Source organism: Etheostoma spectabile, chromosome 11, assembly GCF_008692095.1.
Source record: "Etheostoma spectabile isolate EspeVRDwgs_2016 chromosome 11, UIUC_Espe_1.0, whole genome shotgun sequence".
Lineage (NCBI taxonomy): Eukaryota > Metazoa > Chordata > Actinopteri > Perciformes > Percidae > Etheostoma > Etheostoma spectabile.
Window position 1 is genome coordinate 12,548,093 of NC_045743.1, and position 19,029 is coordinate 12,567,121.

Below are 19,029 nucleotides of genomic sequence, written 5' to 3' on the forward strand. Positions count from 1 at the left end.
AGAAGCTGTGTTGTTTGGAAGCAGATTCCCGACTTGTTAACTATAAAGTTAGCTAGCTAAGTTTCCACAACAGGTTAAACGTAACGTTACCGTTTAAACTAACCACGACATGACACGTACAGTCACTTAACTGTTATATTGTTTTAAAAACCAGAGCTAGCTAAGATAGCTAAACCGAATCCAATAACGGACGCTAACGTTAACACTCTGTACAATGTTGTAATAACGTTAACAGTAACGTTGATTTCCTCACCTGAAGAGGAGGGAAACCGTTGACTTGACATCGTTTATTCCAGTAACGTTAACGTGCGGCTGAATTTGATGTTAAATCTTTCTCTTTCTTTCTTTCCCGATCCAGAAAATTGGATCTGCCTTGTTAATCAGGCAATCCAACTGATTGTCCGACGGTGACTTTTATGTTGCCCAGAATACCGAGAGATCCTTACACTGCGCCTCCTCCTCCCATCAACTGCTGAGACAGGACTAAACCCAGCTGAACGAGGAGGGGCTGGACCAACTCATGATGCCTTCACGACCTCTGCAGTAGCTCAGACTACCAGATGCCGTACTTTTCCTAATTGGTTGCATACGTTTGAAGGGCACTGCATTCACCAAAAAAATCTCAGAATCTATCACTTGATTAGGCTATTTTATAATTTTTTAATTTAGCATCTAATACCCAACAATTCTTTAATTATGGCAAACTATCTTGAGATAATATAATATGAGATCTTATTTCATAACTACATGACAAGTATTTTCATAATTACAAAATCTGGATATTGTAATCATGTAAATTTTAGTTAAATAGAAGTTAGAATTTCTCATAATGATGAGTCATCATACAGATTTTGCAATTGTGAGATTGTTTCTTTGTTTTCTCCGATTGTGTATTACATCTTGTAAAAATATTACCAAGTCGCAATTACTACATAAAGTCCAATTCTTTTTTTTTCTTCTGATGAATGCAAAGGGCTTTCATGAGATAACAACAACTTAAACTTAAATTCAGTTTCACAAACAGTTTAATTAACCGTAACTGTCCAAGTGGCTTTGGCACAACTGTAGACAGATGTGAAAAGGGTAACAAAATAACAAAACAATATATAGACTACTAAAATATTACTAAAATTTGTCTTAGTTGTATTAAGTATGCAACAGCAGCACATAAATCATTTCAATTACAAAGAATGAGGAATAAAAATACAGAGCAAACATGTTAGATATATTTTAATGACGAAAAGTAATAAGCTTGAGCACTAAATGTTAGACAAGAATAGCAAAAGAAGCATGCAGCTGTACTAACAATTAACAACACAAAATAATATAAAAACAGTAGGATGCACACCTTTGCCACTTGTTCTTCAAAAGGTTTGCCACAATTCAGCAACTTGTATTTAACTATGCTTTTCTCTTACATTTGGTAGATTGTTCATGTGTGTTTACTCTGGATTGCAATATTTCCGGAAGATCATGAAGGTATCATTTCAGAGCGTTTGTCCTCTGCCAGCAAGGAAGGGCAAAATCGTTGACAGAAATATATTTTCATCATTCTTGGTGTTTTGCTGTGATCTTTGCAAACCAGCTGCAGTGGATGAGGAGAGCTCTCTATGCAGGTACAATCTGGGTGTAGTGGGAGAAGTTCAGCCCAACAGAGGAGCTCATAGTGGTGGACAGTCTGCTGAGTGCCACCCCATGTGAGATTTGAGTGACTTCAATGCCTTCAGCTTGTAGTTCAGGAAAGACCATCAACAAAACTGGCATCAGGTAAATGATTGTACAGCACATCAAGGTCCCCAGGAGAAGCTTCAAAGGTCGCTTGATCCTTTCTTTATGAAGTGGACAGACCAAGCAAAACATGTAAAATGCATTAGCCATGATGTTGAGGACAACTAGAGGCCCATTAATTATGACACATGTAAGATAGTTCATCTTTAATCTGTTTGCTGTTTCCATTTTGGTGTCTTCTGTCCTTGTAGTGAATGTATAAATAAAACCAGTAAGGTTGTCCAAACACATGCAATGTAACAAATCTAAAGCCTTTGCATCTCATGCAAATCAGAAAATGTAAATAGAGCACATTACCGTTAAAAATTGCCAAGAAAAAGTAATACGGACATTACCCTATGTTTAACTCCATGTATTTTAAACAAGATTATTTGTGTGTTTACAAAGTTTGACTTCCAAGCACAATGATTTAAGTGTAGAATGTTGACATTTGTTTGTAACATAAATCAGAAAGAAAGTTGCAGCATCTACACAGTAAGACTACACAAACTGAAGAGAAATATGTATTTGAAATGTAATACAGGCTTCCAGATGCATCTTACATTGCCATTTTTCCAACAGATAATGAATGTAACATCTTTAAATTGATTTGATTTTCAAGATGAACATAGCTTTCTGCAGGTACAATCTGGGTGTAGTAAAAGAGCTTCAGCCAGACAGTAGCCCATACTGGTAGTCAAATAGCTGACACCAGGTACGTTTTTCTTCAGCAAATCAAGGACCCCAGAAGAAGCTTAAATGTGGAAATAATAACAGGCCCTGTTAGGTTAGGTTAGAAAGTCCATTCCCATTTTTGACTGTAGTAAAGACACAGTAGTGACAAAACATTGGTCTGCAGATAAATCAGTGTGTTCCAGTCCTCATTTCATTCTGATGTTCGCTGTCCTTGTTCTGAGAAGAACCTGAGTCAGATGCCTATTCACATTGCTGGGAGATGCACACAGAAACCCTTTTCCTCCATCTTCATATTCTTACTGACAAAAATTGTGAGGTACTCAAACTCTGAGTAATGTAGCTAATCTGGGGTGTTTGCATGTACAGTAGAATGTGTAAATATTAGCATATCACTGTGAAATCACATAGGTAAACAATCATTACTCAATGTTTGATTAATGATAGTTTTTACATTTATTTGCAGTCCTACTGTTCTGAGTAATAATTAAGTATTGCACTTTTTTAGAGTCACAGGAGACAGAATTTTAAAAAGGGAATGGTTGGAGTCGAAGCAGTGGAAACTAAGATATCGCGACTTGAAGTTTTTATGGGTCAAGCTCCAAATAAGCAGGATTCTACATCCCATATTGCAACTCAATGTGGGAATTTCACTGGAAACCCTAGTGATGTCATGAGGGTTATTTTTTCTTCTTTTAAAGCCCCAAAAAGCATTATATAAGAGGGTTCACAGACTGAGTAGTTCCCCTTATGAAGAGTAAACTGAACTTGCTGTGTAAAATCGGTGGAGTGCTCCTTTAATGATGTAATTACACACAAATAGCCTCTTTGTGTGTGTTTACATACCATCATTGCAGCACTTTATGGTTTCTATTGATGCCAGTCATTACATGTGTACATTATGTATCTGCTGTTTGTCCCAGCATGAAGTGACCCTCTTCTGGCAGCGTTTTGCCAGAACAACCCACTGGACAAAAAAATGTACATCTATATTTATTTTGCTATACATTCATCAAATGAAACCTCACAATATAGATAAATGATTACAAGTAACACTACCAAATAACGTGCCCAATAATAATAATAATCACACCGACATTTGGACATCAACAGTTACAGTATTAGCGATTTCACCTGATGCCAGCCGGCCGGGGTTTGTTTTTTAATATCACGTGTTACCATGCCAACGCCACACATTGCTTTGAGTGCCTTCCAGGCATCAACTGCCCTTTGCCTGAATATACCCTGACCAATGGCCAAGTTGACCGTGGGGCCTCATGTGTACAGCGAGGTGGACGTGAAGGAGAACGTAGCACTAAAGTAAAAGTCGTATGAAAAGACGTTGGTGAATACATCAACAAAATAGAAAGTGACATAGAGGAAGTTGAGCACTCCTTGAGAGATCCCAGTGACAGTGACTCTCATCTGACTTTGAATTCTACTTTGAAAAAAGACGCTTCTCCGCTGTGTCACATGTTTTATGTGTCTATGCAGGTATTGGGCGGTGGAAAAGCTAGAACCCGTCAATATACACAGACATAAGAAGATATACACGTTGATGCATAAATAACAAACGTTGCTTGTGTCCATCACAAGCAACGTATCCAGTCCCTGATATTAGTGAGCCCACTGCTTTGAAATACTTCATCTGCAGTAAAAATGGCACTACAGAACAAAATAAAGAGCCTGTTAAAAAGCAAAATCATGTACATGATAGACTTGATGTTTTTTTTTTACTGGGTAACCAACAAACATGGACCAGAAACGTCACATTATGTAAATAGTACCCACCACCCACAAAGGAAGGAATAATTTAGCATATGTTTCTGAGAAGCACCTTAACTGACAATGTTAAGTCATGTGTTTAATGTAAATCAGTATTTAGATATGGCATTGTTTTGTTGAAGTGAACACAATGTAAACAGTGATCGTTACGGTGGCAAGATATGCCTACAGTACATCCAGTACATAATAACGGTCGGAGTATTCGTTGGTTTTTAACTTTTTCTTTACGAACTACATTTTATGCATCTGCCAAGTGCTTTTGTGTTTCGATGACCCAGCTTTTTTCCTGGCAAAGTGACCGAGATTCCAAGAGATGCTGAGAAGTCTCTGTGCCTGGCGGTTGCTCTCCGAGAAATAGTTCCAACACTGTATTCATAATCAGAAAGGATTTATTGCCAAGTAAGTAGCACTTCCAAGGAATTTGCCTTGGTTAATGGTGCATATATAAACATATTCAATACATATAAAACATATTCATATGAAATAAACAGTCAATAAATAGAGACATATGACACGTACAAATAACTATTTACCATTAAGAAAAAAAGAGGCTGTATGGATGAGCAGGAAATGTTGAGGGATGTGCAAAAGTTCAGGATAAATAGAATGTGCAGAGGACAGGTATATAGTCCAGTATGTAGGTCAACCAACAGTATGTAGGTCAACCAACATTGATCCTGTTGATAACCCCAATTTTAATGGGTAATCTGAATATTTCTTTATTTCTCTAACCCTGTAAAATCTAAAATGAAAATAAAGACTAAAAGAAAAGCAGTGACTCTGAGATATTTTGTTTGTCCTGTTCCAGTTGCGCTGTGTGCTACTAAAAAATGATATGAATGCGCATTACCACTCAAACACATTAACAGTAATTTTGTTTGAACAATTTTAGACTCAAACCGTTCAAAATCAAGGATTAGAATAACCTTAAAATAATTAACATCAGAATGGAGTCGAAGAAATTCCGCTGTGCAAATTTTTTTATTTAAATAAGCACGTCTGACTAAAACGCCAGAATGAACAAATCATATAAAAACACAAAGAAGTAAAACAGTCATAAAAATAATACTCCATGTCAGAATAAGTAATCTAATTATGATACACCTTTACACTCTTTAAATTCAAACACTCATTGACAGTTATGATCCTTCTGGTATACAGTTCATTACTCCTCTCACACACACACACACCACACACCACACACACACACACACACACACACACACACACACACACACACACACACACACACAAGTTTATCCGTCTCCAGTCTGTCAGTGTGTATGTAGGGTGTCCAGTATGCTACATGTCAAGGACTTGGACAAAGAGGGAATAAATAAACGTTGTTATCAGAATTCAAAGTTGTTCCACAGTTTCTATTGGCATTTAAAACAAACTTTGCGCATCCTTCAGTGGTTTTGTTATCTCGTTCCATCAATACTTTATTCTCAGACTATTATCTAAGAAGAAACTGATTATTTTCAAATCACAGCAGTGGCACGTACATATTCATACTTCAGCACTTTAAGGACCGTATCAATGTTTTTGCATGTTCTAGTCTATTTGCTACACATCACATACACTTCCCATCACTGCTGTTAAAAAAAAAAAAGTAATGTAATTGTTTTTCTCCCACATTCCTGGTGGTCATAAACTCACATTCCTGTCTTTGAGCACAGTGAGTATTATAACTGCTTTTATTTAATATTGTGCATTAATGCAGTGTAGGTATTTCAAGCAAAACTGCACTGCATTAAAATGCAGCAACAAGGCAGATATGATTGTTTCCTGTCATGGATTGCCTACCTCAAACACATTTCAAGCATCTGGAAATAGTTTTTCATCACACAGTGAAGTAAATGAGAATCCGAGGCTGCCTGCAAGGCAGGAAAACCACATTAAACAGTCTTTAACAACACAGTGGCAGCAATGTAATGTGTAAGTAGAAGCAAATGAGATAAAACATGCAAAAACACTAAAATGGCAATAACACTTGCAAAGGAACTATTTCACTTGAAAAAAATGTGCACTTCCACAATCTGCAGACATACGCGCACACATGCACGCACGCACGCACACACACACACACACACACACACACACACACACGCACCTGCATTTACATAGTTAGTGTGCAGCCCTGAATGCAGATGGTCAAATGGGCTCCCACTCTCACTGCGAAGGAAAACCATTATAACACATCACAATTGTCAGTACAAGAGATAGTAAGTTTTGTGTGTTTGTGTGTGTGTGTGTGTGTGTGTGTTCTTGGTGGGGCAGTCAGAAGTAGTCTCTCCTTCGTGAATCGTCACTGATAAAAGACGGGTTCCACTGGGCAGGGTAGATGCATGAGTGGCGAGAGCCCGGCAGGCCTGTGAACGGGTACAGGCCGTTTCTCTCCAGGTCGGAGTTCCGTAACGCAGGCTGAAGGAAAGGGCACAGAACACACAGAAAATGAATGATATGTACTTAAAAGGTTCTTCTAATAAAGGGATTTATAAGACATATCCAAACACTCAAAACAAAGCCTAATAATAATGAAGACAAAAGAAGGAGTGGGAGGTCTAATGAAAGTTGTATTGTAAGTCTCCTCACAGAGTAGTAAATGTCAGTCATCTGCAGCAGGTTCTTGGTGCTGCCATTCTCTTGCATCTCTATGGTCTCCCTGCCCCACTCTGTGGATATGCGGTTGTTTTTGGCAAAGTCTGCATACGGGGACATCTGCATGTCTCCACTCTTGAATATGATCTTGTTGATGTCATTCTTGTCTTTCCTTGTAGATCAAACATATATTTAAAAAAAAAAAGTTAAATCTTTACCACATATTACCAATATTATTCACTTCACCAAACCATTGAAATTGAGGAAATGTGTTTTTTTTGGTAATTTGGGTAAACTGATGCTTTGAAATACTCTTGAAATATTCAGCCAGATAGTTACACTTGTTTTATAGTCTAGGATCTCTTGTTTTTTTTATTTATCAACTTGAAAATACTGTATAGCAAGGCTATCACCAATAGAATAGTTTAAGATTCAAAGGTTTTTAGTGCTAACAATATCAGCAGTCTTACTTGCAACAGGTGACAATGAGAGCAATGATGAGGATGAGGAGCAGAGCGCCCCCTGCAGGTGAGACCACAACTGCAATGAGCTTGTAAACTGCGAAGTAAAATAACAGCACATTAAATACTTAACTTTAGAAACATATGTAAAGATCACAACAACAAATTTGTAACTTTAGATTACAAAAAATATATCATCTATTGAAGATGAATAGGATATATTTTGCCTGTTCAGGAATTTTTAGGGTCACTTACAATTTCCACAGTTGAATCCTCCAAATCCAAACATGCACCTTAAAAGTAGACATAGAATCCTCAGTAAGAAGCTGGACTTAAATTGTTCAGTATAAGTGGATCCATACTGGATCAATACTTTAAGGAAAAAAATAAATTAAGCTGAACTTACGGAACACAGGTGCCATTTTCCAGCTTGTAGCCATCCCCACATTCTGAAACAAGATGTTTTGTTCAAAAAATGTTTGTAATAGGGAGGTCTAACACCAATATTGGTTTCTTGATACTCCTTATTCTTCATTTCAATGAATTTCATGTGAAATTTCAATATGTTTCTATTTTGTTTTTATTAGGAAGGAAACCTGGTTGACCGGGTCATTTTAATCATGCTTGGTCAATTTTAATCAGGTTAATTTGTGGTTTGCTTTTTCATGTATACATAAAAACCCATGCCCTCACAGTAAGTAGCACACGTTGAGCTCACCTAAACAGGACAGGTCGTCAGGGTTGTGTTTGTAGTATCCTGGAAGACACTGGCAGTTGGCTGTGCCGCTGTTGTCTGTGCAGGTGGAGCGCTCTGTATCACACTGAGTCTTCTGGGCCACACACAAACTTTCCACTAGAACACAGTGTGCACACAATAAGTCAGGACTACAGCAACACAGGAATCATGGTCATGATTTGGACAAGATGATTCCAAGATGTCAGAAAACCCCAAAATAGCGTCCTTGTTTCTCTAAATTCACTATTAGGTTTTATCTCAAGAGCAAGTCAGAATTTATTAACCTACAGTTCTAGTACACAACAAGCATCCTACATAACATTGCTACTGTGTGTGAGCTCATAGCAATCTTTTTGTAGTGTTTTATGGTAGTGCACGGTTGCCCTTTGGTGTTATTGTAGGATTCCCTGTAGTGAAGGGTGGTGCAGCCGGATGAAGAAGTTTTTAAGCGATGTAATTATGTAACTGTGGGAGCTGTTTATGGCTCAATTTTGCCCTCTAGTGGATGTAAACACATTCACAGCTACTTTTAGTAGCTTGTCCTCAATCACAATAAGAGTATGCCAGTTAAAACATGTAATACGTTTGGTTGAAATCAGCAAAAATAAACCTGATGATGTTCATTATAATTACTGGCTATTAGACTCACAGTGGTAGGTGAGCTGGTGGAGCAGGACCATCCGGCAGTGGGCCAATGAGGAGCTACAGTTGTTTAAAGACATCTGGATGCTGTTGTAGACCTCTGTGCTCGTCACATCGGTGGAAATGGAAAACATGTTGACAGCTGAGATACAAACTCCAGTCTCTCCTCTGTTGGAAAGAGATCAAAGGTCAAAACAGAGGAGTACACTGACAAAATGTCCAGGTTGCATCATTCATCTGTTTTCTTTCTTACATTAGATTTACTCTAATGCAGAGATCTTCCACAGGGGGTCCTCAAAGTTGCTGCAGGAGGGCCAACGAATTATTGTTTGATAGTTAAAAAAATATATATGACTAAATATGTCTGAAAATATACATTAACATGAATCCAAAATATTATTTTTAAAGATTTACACAACATTGATGATAGGTTTACTGGCCGTGTAAGCTAGCCATCAACAGATACAGCTACTGTTCCACATTTTAACATCAAAACATGATGTATAAATATATGATATTCCTTCATCCATCCATCTACATCCGCTTATGTCAACAATTATTATTTTAACACCTTAATATTGTATGCATCATAAAAAAGTATATCTAAAGGCTAAAGGCCGCCCTGCACTTTAAGTTTAATAAAATTAATTTTATACATTATATATAGGAGTGGGTCCCTGCTCCGTCTCTTTTTAAACTAAGGGGTCCTTGGCTTAAAAACGTTGAAGACCCCTGCTCTAATGAAGGCCTATGTAATGTAAAGGCCGGGGTGGATATAATTATAACCATGTTTTCTTTTGTTATTTTGAAAATATAACAAAAAATGACTGAAAGATCACAGAAATGGAAGGGTTTAGTGATGGCAAAAACTTACTTCTTACTTAGCGTTGAGCGGCTGTAACCTTGGAGGACTGACAACGAAGCATTGAGCTGAGGTGAAAGACAGGAAGAGAGTGTGTAACAGATATGCAGTTATACACATAAGCTGAATGGAGCTCAGAATTCTGCAGAGACAATGCAATAACGTGTGCTACCGCTCACCAGCTGAATAATCTCTCTCTGGATCTCATGCATGGTGGCGCTCTTGAAGACAACGGGGTCATGTGGCAATCTGTTAACACTGAAAGTTCCCAGAAACGCCTTTGCTGTGGAGGGGGAAAAATACTGTCGGTGATCAAAAGAAGGCCTTTGGGGAAACAACTTTGAATTAATATATACTTTGTGTTTGCATATTTGTATCATCTGTGATTGATTATTGTTCTACTGTTTTACCTCTGGTGCAGGTGCGTCCGTCCTCCAGGTCGAAGCCCAGCGGACATTCACAGCTGAAGGAGCCTCGCGTGTTCACACACCTGGAACCAACAGGGCACTGGTCCCTCTCACACTCATCCACATCTGCACACACCAGTGCATACAAGTATAACTATATATGTTCTAAAAGAGCACTCAGGACAACATAGAAAAAGAATATTTTAAACTTGGATTCTATTTTATAATTTTCAGGAGACAATCTGAAGATCCAGAGAGACAAACATTTAAAGAGATAGACCCCTGTCTTGCTAAAAATGTGTTGAAAGAAGAGAGCGATCACTCCTCCCTCCCCCTTCTTTAATATAGATATTTTGTTTACCTTTTCATATATACATACATATATATATATATATATATATATATATATATATTTTTTTTCTTCTTTTCTTTACTTTTTGTTGATGTTTTCACTTTATTTATTTTTATTTATTCACTTATTTATTTCACATTTTTGGTTGATCAGATAGTTTTTTATCTTACTATGTATGCCTGTGCTGAAAAAATATTTTTTCAGAAAAAATATTTTTCTGAAGATTTCATGCTTGGGTACAGTGCCACACAAAAAAAGTTGCTTGCTGTTGTCAATCTGTCAGGAAGAAAAGGAGAGTAGCTCACCCTGGTTGCAGGTCAGCCCCGTCCATGCCTGCTGACAGTGGCAGGTGAATTGATGCCCTTTATAGCTCACACACATCCCTCCGTTCATACAAGGGTTGGACACGCAAGGGTTCCCTGGAGTTTAGAGAAGAGAGGAGGCTTTTAATTGAAGTTTTTAAAAACAGGGTAAATTCAATTTCACACAAACATTCATTATGTCTGATCAATCTCATAATTTGAATGGTTCATAATGCATTTGTATGCATAATAATGCGTTGTATATCTATATGTAAATAATATATAATATGGAATGTATACAAAGTACATCACTTTTTTTAAGTTTTTGGTCCACAGAGAGTAACATCATTCTTGTTGTGAAAACTGCATGTCAAGGATTGTCAGTTAAAATGATGGAGTACACTGAGGTCTACTGACCTGGTGGTGTTGGCGGTGCTTTGGTGGGGGTTGTGGTCCAAACCAGCTCTGTAGTTCCTCTGTCAATCTGCTTTCTGGTGGTCTGCAGAGCCTCTGTACTCTTTGTTGGGGTTCTGTGGGTGTAGGAGGTGGTGATGTGCTCGCTGTGAGTTGTGGTGATTGCCGGGGTGTCCGTGCTTGTTTCTATCTGCAGGGTGGTGGCGTTTGTGGGGCTATCCATCCTAGTAGAGGGGCCCTGGGTTTGGCTGGGCGACACGCGGGGAGTTGCGTAAACAGCAGAGGTCAGGAAGGCCAGAGTGGTGGAGGGCGTAGTGTATGGGACGGTGGCCTCAGTAGGTGACCCTGGAGTAGAGCTGCTAGCGGTGCTACTGAATCTGGAGGATGAGGTTGCAGGTAAAGGAGGGGTGGTCGTTGTGGTGGTGGTGGTGGTGGTGGTGGTGGTGGTGGTGGTGAATTCAGTGGCTTTGACAGTGTCTTCCTCTGTTATCTGTGATCTGTTAAAAAGAAACCCTTTCAACGAAATCTCTTACAGACTGCTGACAAGAATTAAAAAGAGCATACAAGAACAATTTTCATTTTTACAACACCTGGACTGACATGAGAACTTTATTAATCATATAATCATTTATAACACGTACCTTTCTGTAACAGTGACAGGTGTGGTGGTGTGAAAGAACTCAGTAACGAGCACTGGAGTGTCTGTTAGAGAGTTGTCCCCTTCTGGTGCACTACTGACTGTTGGGGGTGCAGTGGTCAGAGCCAAGCCAACGCTTTGGTCACTAGTCTGGGATGAAACCCCTACAGTGCCCTCCTGGTTCTGAGTGCTGGAGCTGTGGGCTCCGGTGGAGAACTCAATGGAGGTTGTAACACTAAAGCCCGTCCCCTGCTCTGTCCCTGAGATGTTTGTAGGGCCTTCTGCAGGTGAGGTGACAGAAGGTGTGGAGGAAACGGACAATTCTGATTGGTCAGTGCTGGGCTCTGTTACTCTGAGAAGTGGTGTCGAGTCGGAGGTCTCCTCTGATGTTGAGGTGTATGTATGATGGGTGGCATTAGGTTGTCCAGTTAAACTTGTCTCTGGAAATGTCCCCTTGAAGGAGTGCGTCATGTGCTGGTCTGTTGAGTCTCTGCTGTCAGTCCTGGTGGATGGCGCACTGTGGGTGTAGTCCTCAGTCTCGGTAGCCCCAGCAGAAATCCCCCAAGTGGAAGGGGGCTGATGGGAGTTGGAGTCCTCTGTTAAAGCAGAGGAGGTACTGTTGCTTGAAGAGGAGGTGACAGACAGCAGGGTCCTCTCCCCAGCTCGGCTGATGGCAGTAGAGGTGTAGGTGCTGTCGGTGTGGACGGCTGTGTGGGACATCGAGTCTGAGGCATCTCCTAGTCGGAGGGTGGTGTCTGGGCTGTCCTGGGGGAGTCTGGCGTCTTCTGTCAACATCAAGTAACTAGCCTCGGAGGACACAGCAGGAAAAGCGTCTGACATGTGGTTTGTGTTAGTAAAGTCCTTCCAGGCCCTGCTGCTGCTACCAGTGCTGCTACCGGTGCTACTGCCGGTGATATCAGTGCTGCTACCGGTGCTACCAGTGCTGCTACCGGTGCTGCTACCGGTGCTACCAGTCCTGCTACTGGTGCTACTGCCAGTGCTACCAGTGCTGCTACCGGTGCTACTGCCGGTGCTACCAGTGCTGCTACCGGTGCTACTGCCAGTGCTACCAGTGCTGCTACCAGTGCTACTACCAGTGCTACCGGTGCTACTGCCGGTGCTACCAGTGCTGCTACCGATGCTACTGCCAGTGATATCAGTACTGCTACCGGTGCTACCAGTGCTGCTACCGGTGCTACTGCCGGTGCTACCAGTGCTGCTACCGGTGCTACTGCCGGTGCTACCAGTGCTGCTACCGGTGCTGCCTCCAGTGCTACTAGTGCTGCTACTGGTGCTGCTGGAGCTGATACCAGTGCTGCTACCAGTGCTGCTACCGGTGCTGATATCAGGGCTGATACCAATGCTGCTACCGGTGCTAATATCAGAACTGATACCAGTGCTGCTGCTGGAGCTGATACCGGTGCTGCTACCGGTGCTAATATCAGAGCTGATACCAGTGCTGCTGCTAGAGCTGATACCAGTGCTACTACCAGTGCTGATACCAGAGCTGCTACCGGTGCTAATATCAGAGCTGATACCAGTGCTGCTGCTGGAGCTGATACCAGTGCTGATACCAGTGCTGCTGCTGGAGCTGCTACCAGTGCTGATACCAGTGCTGCTGCTGCCTGTGGTGATGCTGGCCTCAGTGGTGGCTATAACAAGGGTGGGGGTGAGTGGCTCAGTAGACAAACTTATGGCTTCTAGTGACCTGATGCTTGTTTCTGTGAAGGTTTGCGTCTGATCAATGTCTGTGGAAAAACAAAAAAGAGAAAATATTAAGTTTGCATAATAACTCGCTTCCTACAAGACACTTAAAACATTCGGAAAGCTCTTTATTTGTGTATCACAGTATCATAGAAAACACAGTTTATTTATGTAGCTCACTTCAAACATTGGCCACCAGAGGGTGCTCACCAGGCTGCATCGGGCCTGTACAGACTGCAGAAAGGGGGAAGATGCTGACAGAAGGACTGTTACTTGCTGCAGAGGCAATGATTTTGGGTGGAGAACAATTGGCAGCCAGGCTTGTCTGCTTTAACAAAGACGTGAGGTCCTAAATATGGCGGTAACTGTCTCTGCTGGGAATTGGCCATTTCCTTCCTAAAGCTGAGTGAGCACAAGGCTCTGGCAGAAAACTGTCACCAACCACGGATCTGGGCGTGTTTTAATGTTCAGTGTCTGTGGATTATTTTATTTTTTTTAGCATTGTTGTTAAGTCATTAACACCATCCAAACATTATAAGAAGTAAAGTGTCAGAAATGAATGTTGCTGTTGATATAATAAATTGTTGTTTTAGAATAACTTCCCTCTGACAGTTGACAGTGGAGATAGACAAGAACCATGCATATAGAGCAAGGATGACAAGCAAACAAAGGTCTCCAGCTGGAATCAACATAGAGATGTTGCAGTTACATGGTGTATGTATTAGACTAGGCCTATAACATGTTAGCGTACAGTTGCCTTTTTACACCTCCAGCAGGCACGAGGTATTTGCATTCATTTGACACTGACATACATATGTCCAATAGTTACACTCCTTTAATTCAGCATGTTTTATTCAGTTCACTAGCTAGCTTTGTTTCACTGTGATTTGATGCAGCGCAAGAAGTGCACAGTAGGTTTATCAGTGCTGAAAACAGCTGTCTGCTGTAGCTGGAAAGCGGTGCAACTGAATTGAGGCTGTGGGCCGTAAAAAACAAATCAAAACAATGAGTTGAAAGACGCTAAAATGCACCATAGAGCTGAAGGGAACTGTAGAGTTTGGTGATAGTTATCTGTGCGTTCATCACTGTAAAGTACACGCATAATCATAAAATCCATTGTTTACATAAATGAGTGCAGCTTTAAATTACATAACTAGTGAGCCCATGTGCTTAAAGGTCCCATGACATGGTGCTCTTTGGATGCTTTTATAAAGACCTTAGTCAGCCTTGGTGCAGAATTACAGCCACTAGAGCCAGTCCCACAATGAGCTTTCCTTCGTATGTGCCATTTCTGAATCTGTAGCTTTTGAGGAGGAAGGTGCAAGGTGGAGGCTGGGGGTGTGGCCTTGACCAACTGCCACTTTGCTCGTTTGAAATCCATGATGTCTCTCTCTCACGGGTGGCCCAAATTCTCTGGGCAGGCAAAGCAGAGAAAGGGGCGGTAAGATTCCAGATTGGCCCATCTGAGTTTTCATTTTCTCCAAGGCAGAGCAGGATACCCAGGGCTCGGTTTACACCTACAGGCATTTCTAGCCACTGGGGGACCAAAGGCAGGCAAGGGGAACTCATCTTAATGTTAAAAACCTCATAAAGTAACATTTTCATGCCATGGGACCTTTAATAGATCAAGATATTATAGTATCAAGTGTATGTGAGAGACAAAAACCTACACACAAGCCAGCAGGGTACCAAGTCTGTGTGTGTTTGAGGTCATTCTCTGACCTTGTCTTCCTTTCTCTTCCCATCACTGATGCTGTCTGACAGCCTGTTATCTGGCAAGTCTCTAACAGCAAATGACTGGAACAACAGCACTATGAGGATGAGGCGTCTGTGCTGGATGGAACCAATGGAGGGAGAGAATTCAACTGCAGAACAGCCCGTCCACTCGGAATCTGTGAGGAGAGCTGGGCCACTGGACTCTATTTTTTTCTTTCACTTCCTCTCCATGTGTCTCACTCATGATTTAATTTTCTCTCTCTGGATCCAACAAAACTCAGACTGGAACGTGGTGTTGGCAACAAGTGAGGGACACTCCCAGATTCTCTGCTGTTTATCTCTTGGCTCTCAACTGTTAACACGGCTGTCAGTGTCGTCTTTTCACATCTGTTGTACACCAGAAGCTCTGTGGCTTGCATATTCATTTAGGCAAAAGCAGTGGGGTAAGCATATTAATGAGGATGGACCCTGGTAGGACGCAGCATTGAATATATTGGCTGTTATTTTGTTGCCAACAGATCAAATAGGTAATGTATTGCTGTGGACTTTTGCTATATTCAGAGTTCCAGATGACTGTAACCGGAAGACCTGGTTCAGGACAGAAAAGGTGAATCTGGGTGAAATCAGGGTGAGGAAAGTGAATCATTTCCACTCTGTCATTCTTTACCAGCAACTACTCTTTGCCCTTGAGATGAAGCATTTGACCTTCACATTGTTTTCCGTGAATTGCAGTCCTGGGCTAGCCTGGAAATCCGGACCCAAATCCGAAAGATTAAGGGTCTGGCATGGAGTAATGAAAGTAACCCATCTGGAGGGGCGGTACCAAGTGGGCATTTGAAAAACTCACCGCACGCAATTGGATAACACTACGACCAATCACAACAACACAAAGGGTGACATATCCAGAGCCCCATCCACTTAGCTGCCAGCGGGGCTAACTGGTAGATTACTGTGGCCCGTCTATACAGATACACCAATGTGATTGGTGCAGCTCGGCTGCATGGGCATAGTTAATGAGCAGCATTACTTGATGCCAGAGTAACTCGCTGTGCAAATTCAAATTGTGCTCTCGCGAGAACTTGGGATTTCCAGGGTAGAACTGGGCAGCACCCAGTCCGAAAGAATCAAGCATGATTGAAACCACGCAAAAATCTCACCGGACAGACAGATCTCGAACATCGCTGTTCAACTTGTAAGAAGTAATGCCTGTGCCCAGTCCGTCTCAGACTGTCCGTGTTTAAATGCAGTGTATACTTCAGGTTCACTTTGGGTTTAAATGCAGAAGCCAGTGATAGTCTCCTTCGAGTAGTATACAATCATACAATATATATAGTCAAGAATAACACAAAAAGGAATAAACTAAAGCATCAGAGAGACACGTGCAATGCAGACTTTTATATCAAGTCAACTTAATGTATGTGTATCTTGTTGTTATGGAGACAACTAGCATAGAGAATTCAATGTAAAACTGCTTATGTAGAAGTAGTTTATGTTATAAGTAGGCCTATATAGAACACTGTATTGTGATGACAAACTGTAGCATTAGTAGTAGCACAGTAGTAATAATGGTAATATTATGTTAAGACTGTTGAATGTTAACTATATTAAAGTCATACATAGAGAGGCAATTGTGTAGATTTGAACAGCAAAACAGTAACTCCATGACTTTTACACAGAGCAGGTGGATCGCCCAAATTCATGACCTGTCTGTAATAAAGGTCCAGTGCTTCTGTTCATGAGGTACAGGCCCCAGCCATTATCGAAAGTTTTATGGTACCTTTCTTGGTATCATACTCGTCAGTGGTTGCATTATTCAAGCTAATACATTTTCTGAAATGTCTTCATTTGTACCCTAAAAGCTTAAATCTTTCTTTCTTCCCTGTGGCTGAAGTTTAGGTTAAAAGCACTAAAAGTAGTTTGGCAGGACTGTACCTCAACACTTTATTTGAGGGATTGAAAATGGTTAACTAAATCTACCTAAAAAATAGATACGTATCAATTAAAGCCCTTGATTCTTGTGTTTTCTTTTATTTTACTTTAAGCCCACACCAGAATGGTGCAGGGATGTTTTGAGGCATGCTTTCCTGGACCAACAAGCTGTATTTGTGACATGGGTTGAGCTCATTAGGGGTCTCTACTGCCACATGCTGCACGTGAAAAGAATCATCTTGACCAATGGCTACAGCGCCCCACACACCTTATCAACACCGGTGTAAGCTGCTGTGAGCTGTGGAAACACCTCAGCTCAATGGCTAACAGGGAATCTCAAAAGAAGTTAGGCGGCTGATCAGATTGGATATTTAGATTACGATAGCAGTGACACATTCACTGGAGGGTCTCTGAGTTTTCATCAAACTAAGTGACTGGGTTCAACTGGATAAATGGTGAACCACATTTAGTTAATTTGCATTCATCAGTTGAGCGTTACATCTAATTTTTGAAAGCAAAAGTGCCAGAAAATGTACTGGTTCCAGCTTGTCAAATGTAATTATTTTGTTTTTCCTCAATCTTCTACAATAGGCTACTAAACTAACTCTTGGTAAAGCAGTTTGAATATGTTAACTTGGGCTTTAGGAATTTGTGATGGGCATTACTTACTATTTCTGACAATTTATAGTGCAAGTGATGAATTATCAATGGAGAAAACCATAAACATAAACATTTAATGAAAATAAGTAGTTACAGCTCTATACTGAAGCAAACTAAACAAAAAGAGCAATGCACTTGTTTCATGACAATGCGATCTGCACACAGGACGCAACAGGAAATCTTCAATTTGGTTGTAATTAAGAGATTATAGCTGTCCTACATCTTATATTGAGATATCTCATATTGGACTACATCAGCTTTGCTGTTGTAATTCTATTGTAGTCTGCAGCCAACCCTTATTTTGAAAAGAACAGTAGACATTTACAGAGCCTTAGCCTACTTTGCAGGGGAAAGAAATGCAATGCGGAATAATTGGGATGAACTCAGCAAACTGAACTAACTTTTGTGCCTGAACAGTTACACTTGTCTTTGCAGGCCTCAGTAACAGTGATCTTACCGAAGTTTCCAGCTGCAGCAGTGTGTGATTCAGCGGTGTGTGTGAGCAGGATGTTCCTCTGTGATGCTGATAAACTCTCGCTGGAGGATGAAGTTGAAGTGGCGTTGTTTTCCATGTTAGTGAGTTCATCTGTGACGGTTGAATAAGAAATTCCTGCCGTTACCGGATCCGTGCTGTTGTTACTTGGGGTCCCAGCCCCTAGGGGCCCCGGTAGACCCAGGAGCAGGACCGACAGAGACACCCCGAGGACATGATGCAAAAACCACGTTTCCATGCTTTCCAAGACCCCCCAACGGTCGCCGATAGTTTCCGTAAAGTCGAGTAGAGGCCGGGGAGTCTCCCGGGGACACCATGGGAGGAGCGCTCCAGCTAGAAGTGAAGTTTCACAAAAAATGAATAAATCCTGTTGCAGGTCCGGATGAGATCCGCTGCTCGGACGGCGGGGAACGGAAGATAACAGAGACGAGGCAGCAGCCTGTTATCACAACGGAGGAGCCCGGGCTCCTCCTCCTGCACACGCACACGCACACACACCACACACACACACACACACACACACACACACACACACACCACACACACACACAACCACACACACACACACACACACACACACACACACACACACACACACACACACATTCACACACTCACACAAAGCACCGTGCTGGCTGCTCTGCCCTGTTGTTCAACCCAGTGGCTGCATTTGCTGCGCTGCCTTCGGGTGTTGTCGGAAGTCCTGCCTTTAAAATAAATGAAAATGTTCCCCTTTTTTAATTGCTGATGCTTCAGAGCCTCAAACAACACAACGCTTCACTGCTAATTCCTCTGCATTGGATGATGTGGCAACCCATATTTGCCATTTAAATCCTATTATTAAAACCCAATTACATTTCAAAGCCAT

General features: G+C 41.2%; 2 protein-coding genes across 11 annotated transcripts in view; both read right to left on the bottom strand.

Moving 5' to 3' along the window:
• kansl1l (KAT8 regulatory NSL complex subunit 1-like) overlaps window positions 1-522 on the bottom strand; it is an 18,762-nt gene extending 18,240 nt beyond the window's left edge. For 3 of the 5 annotated variants that reach the window (XM_032529713.1, XM_032529712.1, XM_032529709.1), the window contains exon 1: window positions 254-522. The gene's annotated coding sequence lies outside the window, so the exon portion shown is untranslated. The remainder of the gene's footprint in view (window positions 1-253) is intronic. The other 2 variants (XM_032529711.1, XM_032529710.1) reach the window with 2 other exon arrangements.
• The window catches only part of heg1 (heart development protein with EGF-like domains 1), a 27,069-nt gene extending 8,431 nt beyond the window's left edge, over window positions 1-18,638 (bottom strand). Inside the window, exons 1-16 of one of the 6 annotated variants that reach the window (XM_032529705.1) lie at window positions 18,126-18,638; window positions 12,593-13,407; window positions 11,664-12,553; window positions 11,026-11,519; window positions 10,612-10,725; window positions 9,958-10,080; window positions 9,727-9,830; window positions 9,560-9,615; window positions 8,950-8,988; window positions 8,698-8,853; window positions 8,026-8,165; window positions 7,714-7,756; window positions 7,563-7,600; window positions 7,317-7,404; window positions 6,841-7,018; window positions 6,487-6,669 (exon numbers count right to left, since the gene is read on the bottom strand). In XM_032529705.1, the coding sequence (XP_032385596.1) occupies window positions 6,526-6,669; window positions 6,841-7,018; window positions 7,317-7,404; window positions 7,563-7,600; window positions 7,714-7,756; window positions 8,026-8,165; window positions 8,698-8,853; window positions 8,950-8,988; window positions 9,560-9,615; window positions 9,727-9,830; window positions 9,958-10,080; window positions 10,612-10,725; window positions 11,026-11,519; window positions 11,664-12,553; window positions 12,593-13,407; window positions 18,126-18,399 (3,696 nt within the window). In that variant the 5' untranslated portion in view covers window positions 18,400-18,638 and the 3' untranslated portion in view covers window positions 6,487-6,525. Of the gene's footprint in view, window positions 1-5,211; window positions 6,670-6,840; window positions 7,019-7,316; window positions 7,405-7,562; window positions 7,601-7,713; window positions 7,757-8,025; window positions 8,166-8,692; window positions 8,854-8,949; window positions 8,989-9,559; window positions 9,616-9,726; window positions 9,831-9,957; window positions 10,081-10,611; window positions 10,726-11,025; window positions 11,520-11,663; window positions 12,554-12,592; window positions 13,408-18,125 lie in introns of those variants that run through there. The other 5 variants (XM_032529704.1, XM_032529702.1, XM_032529703.1 and 2 more) reach the window with 5 other exon arrangements.
• Window positions 18,639-19,029: the final 391 nt, after the last annotated feature.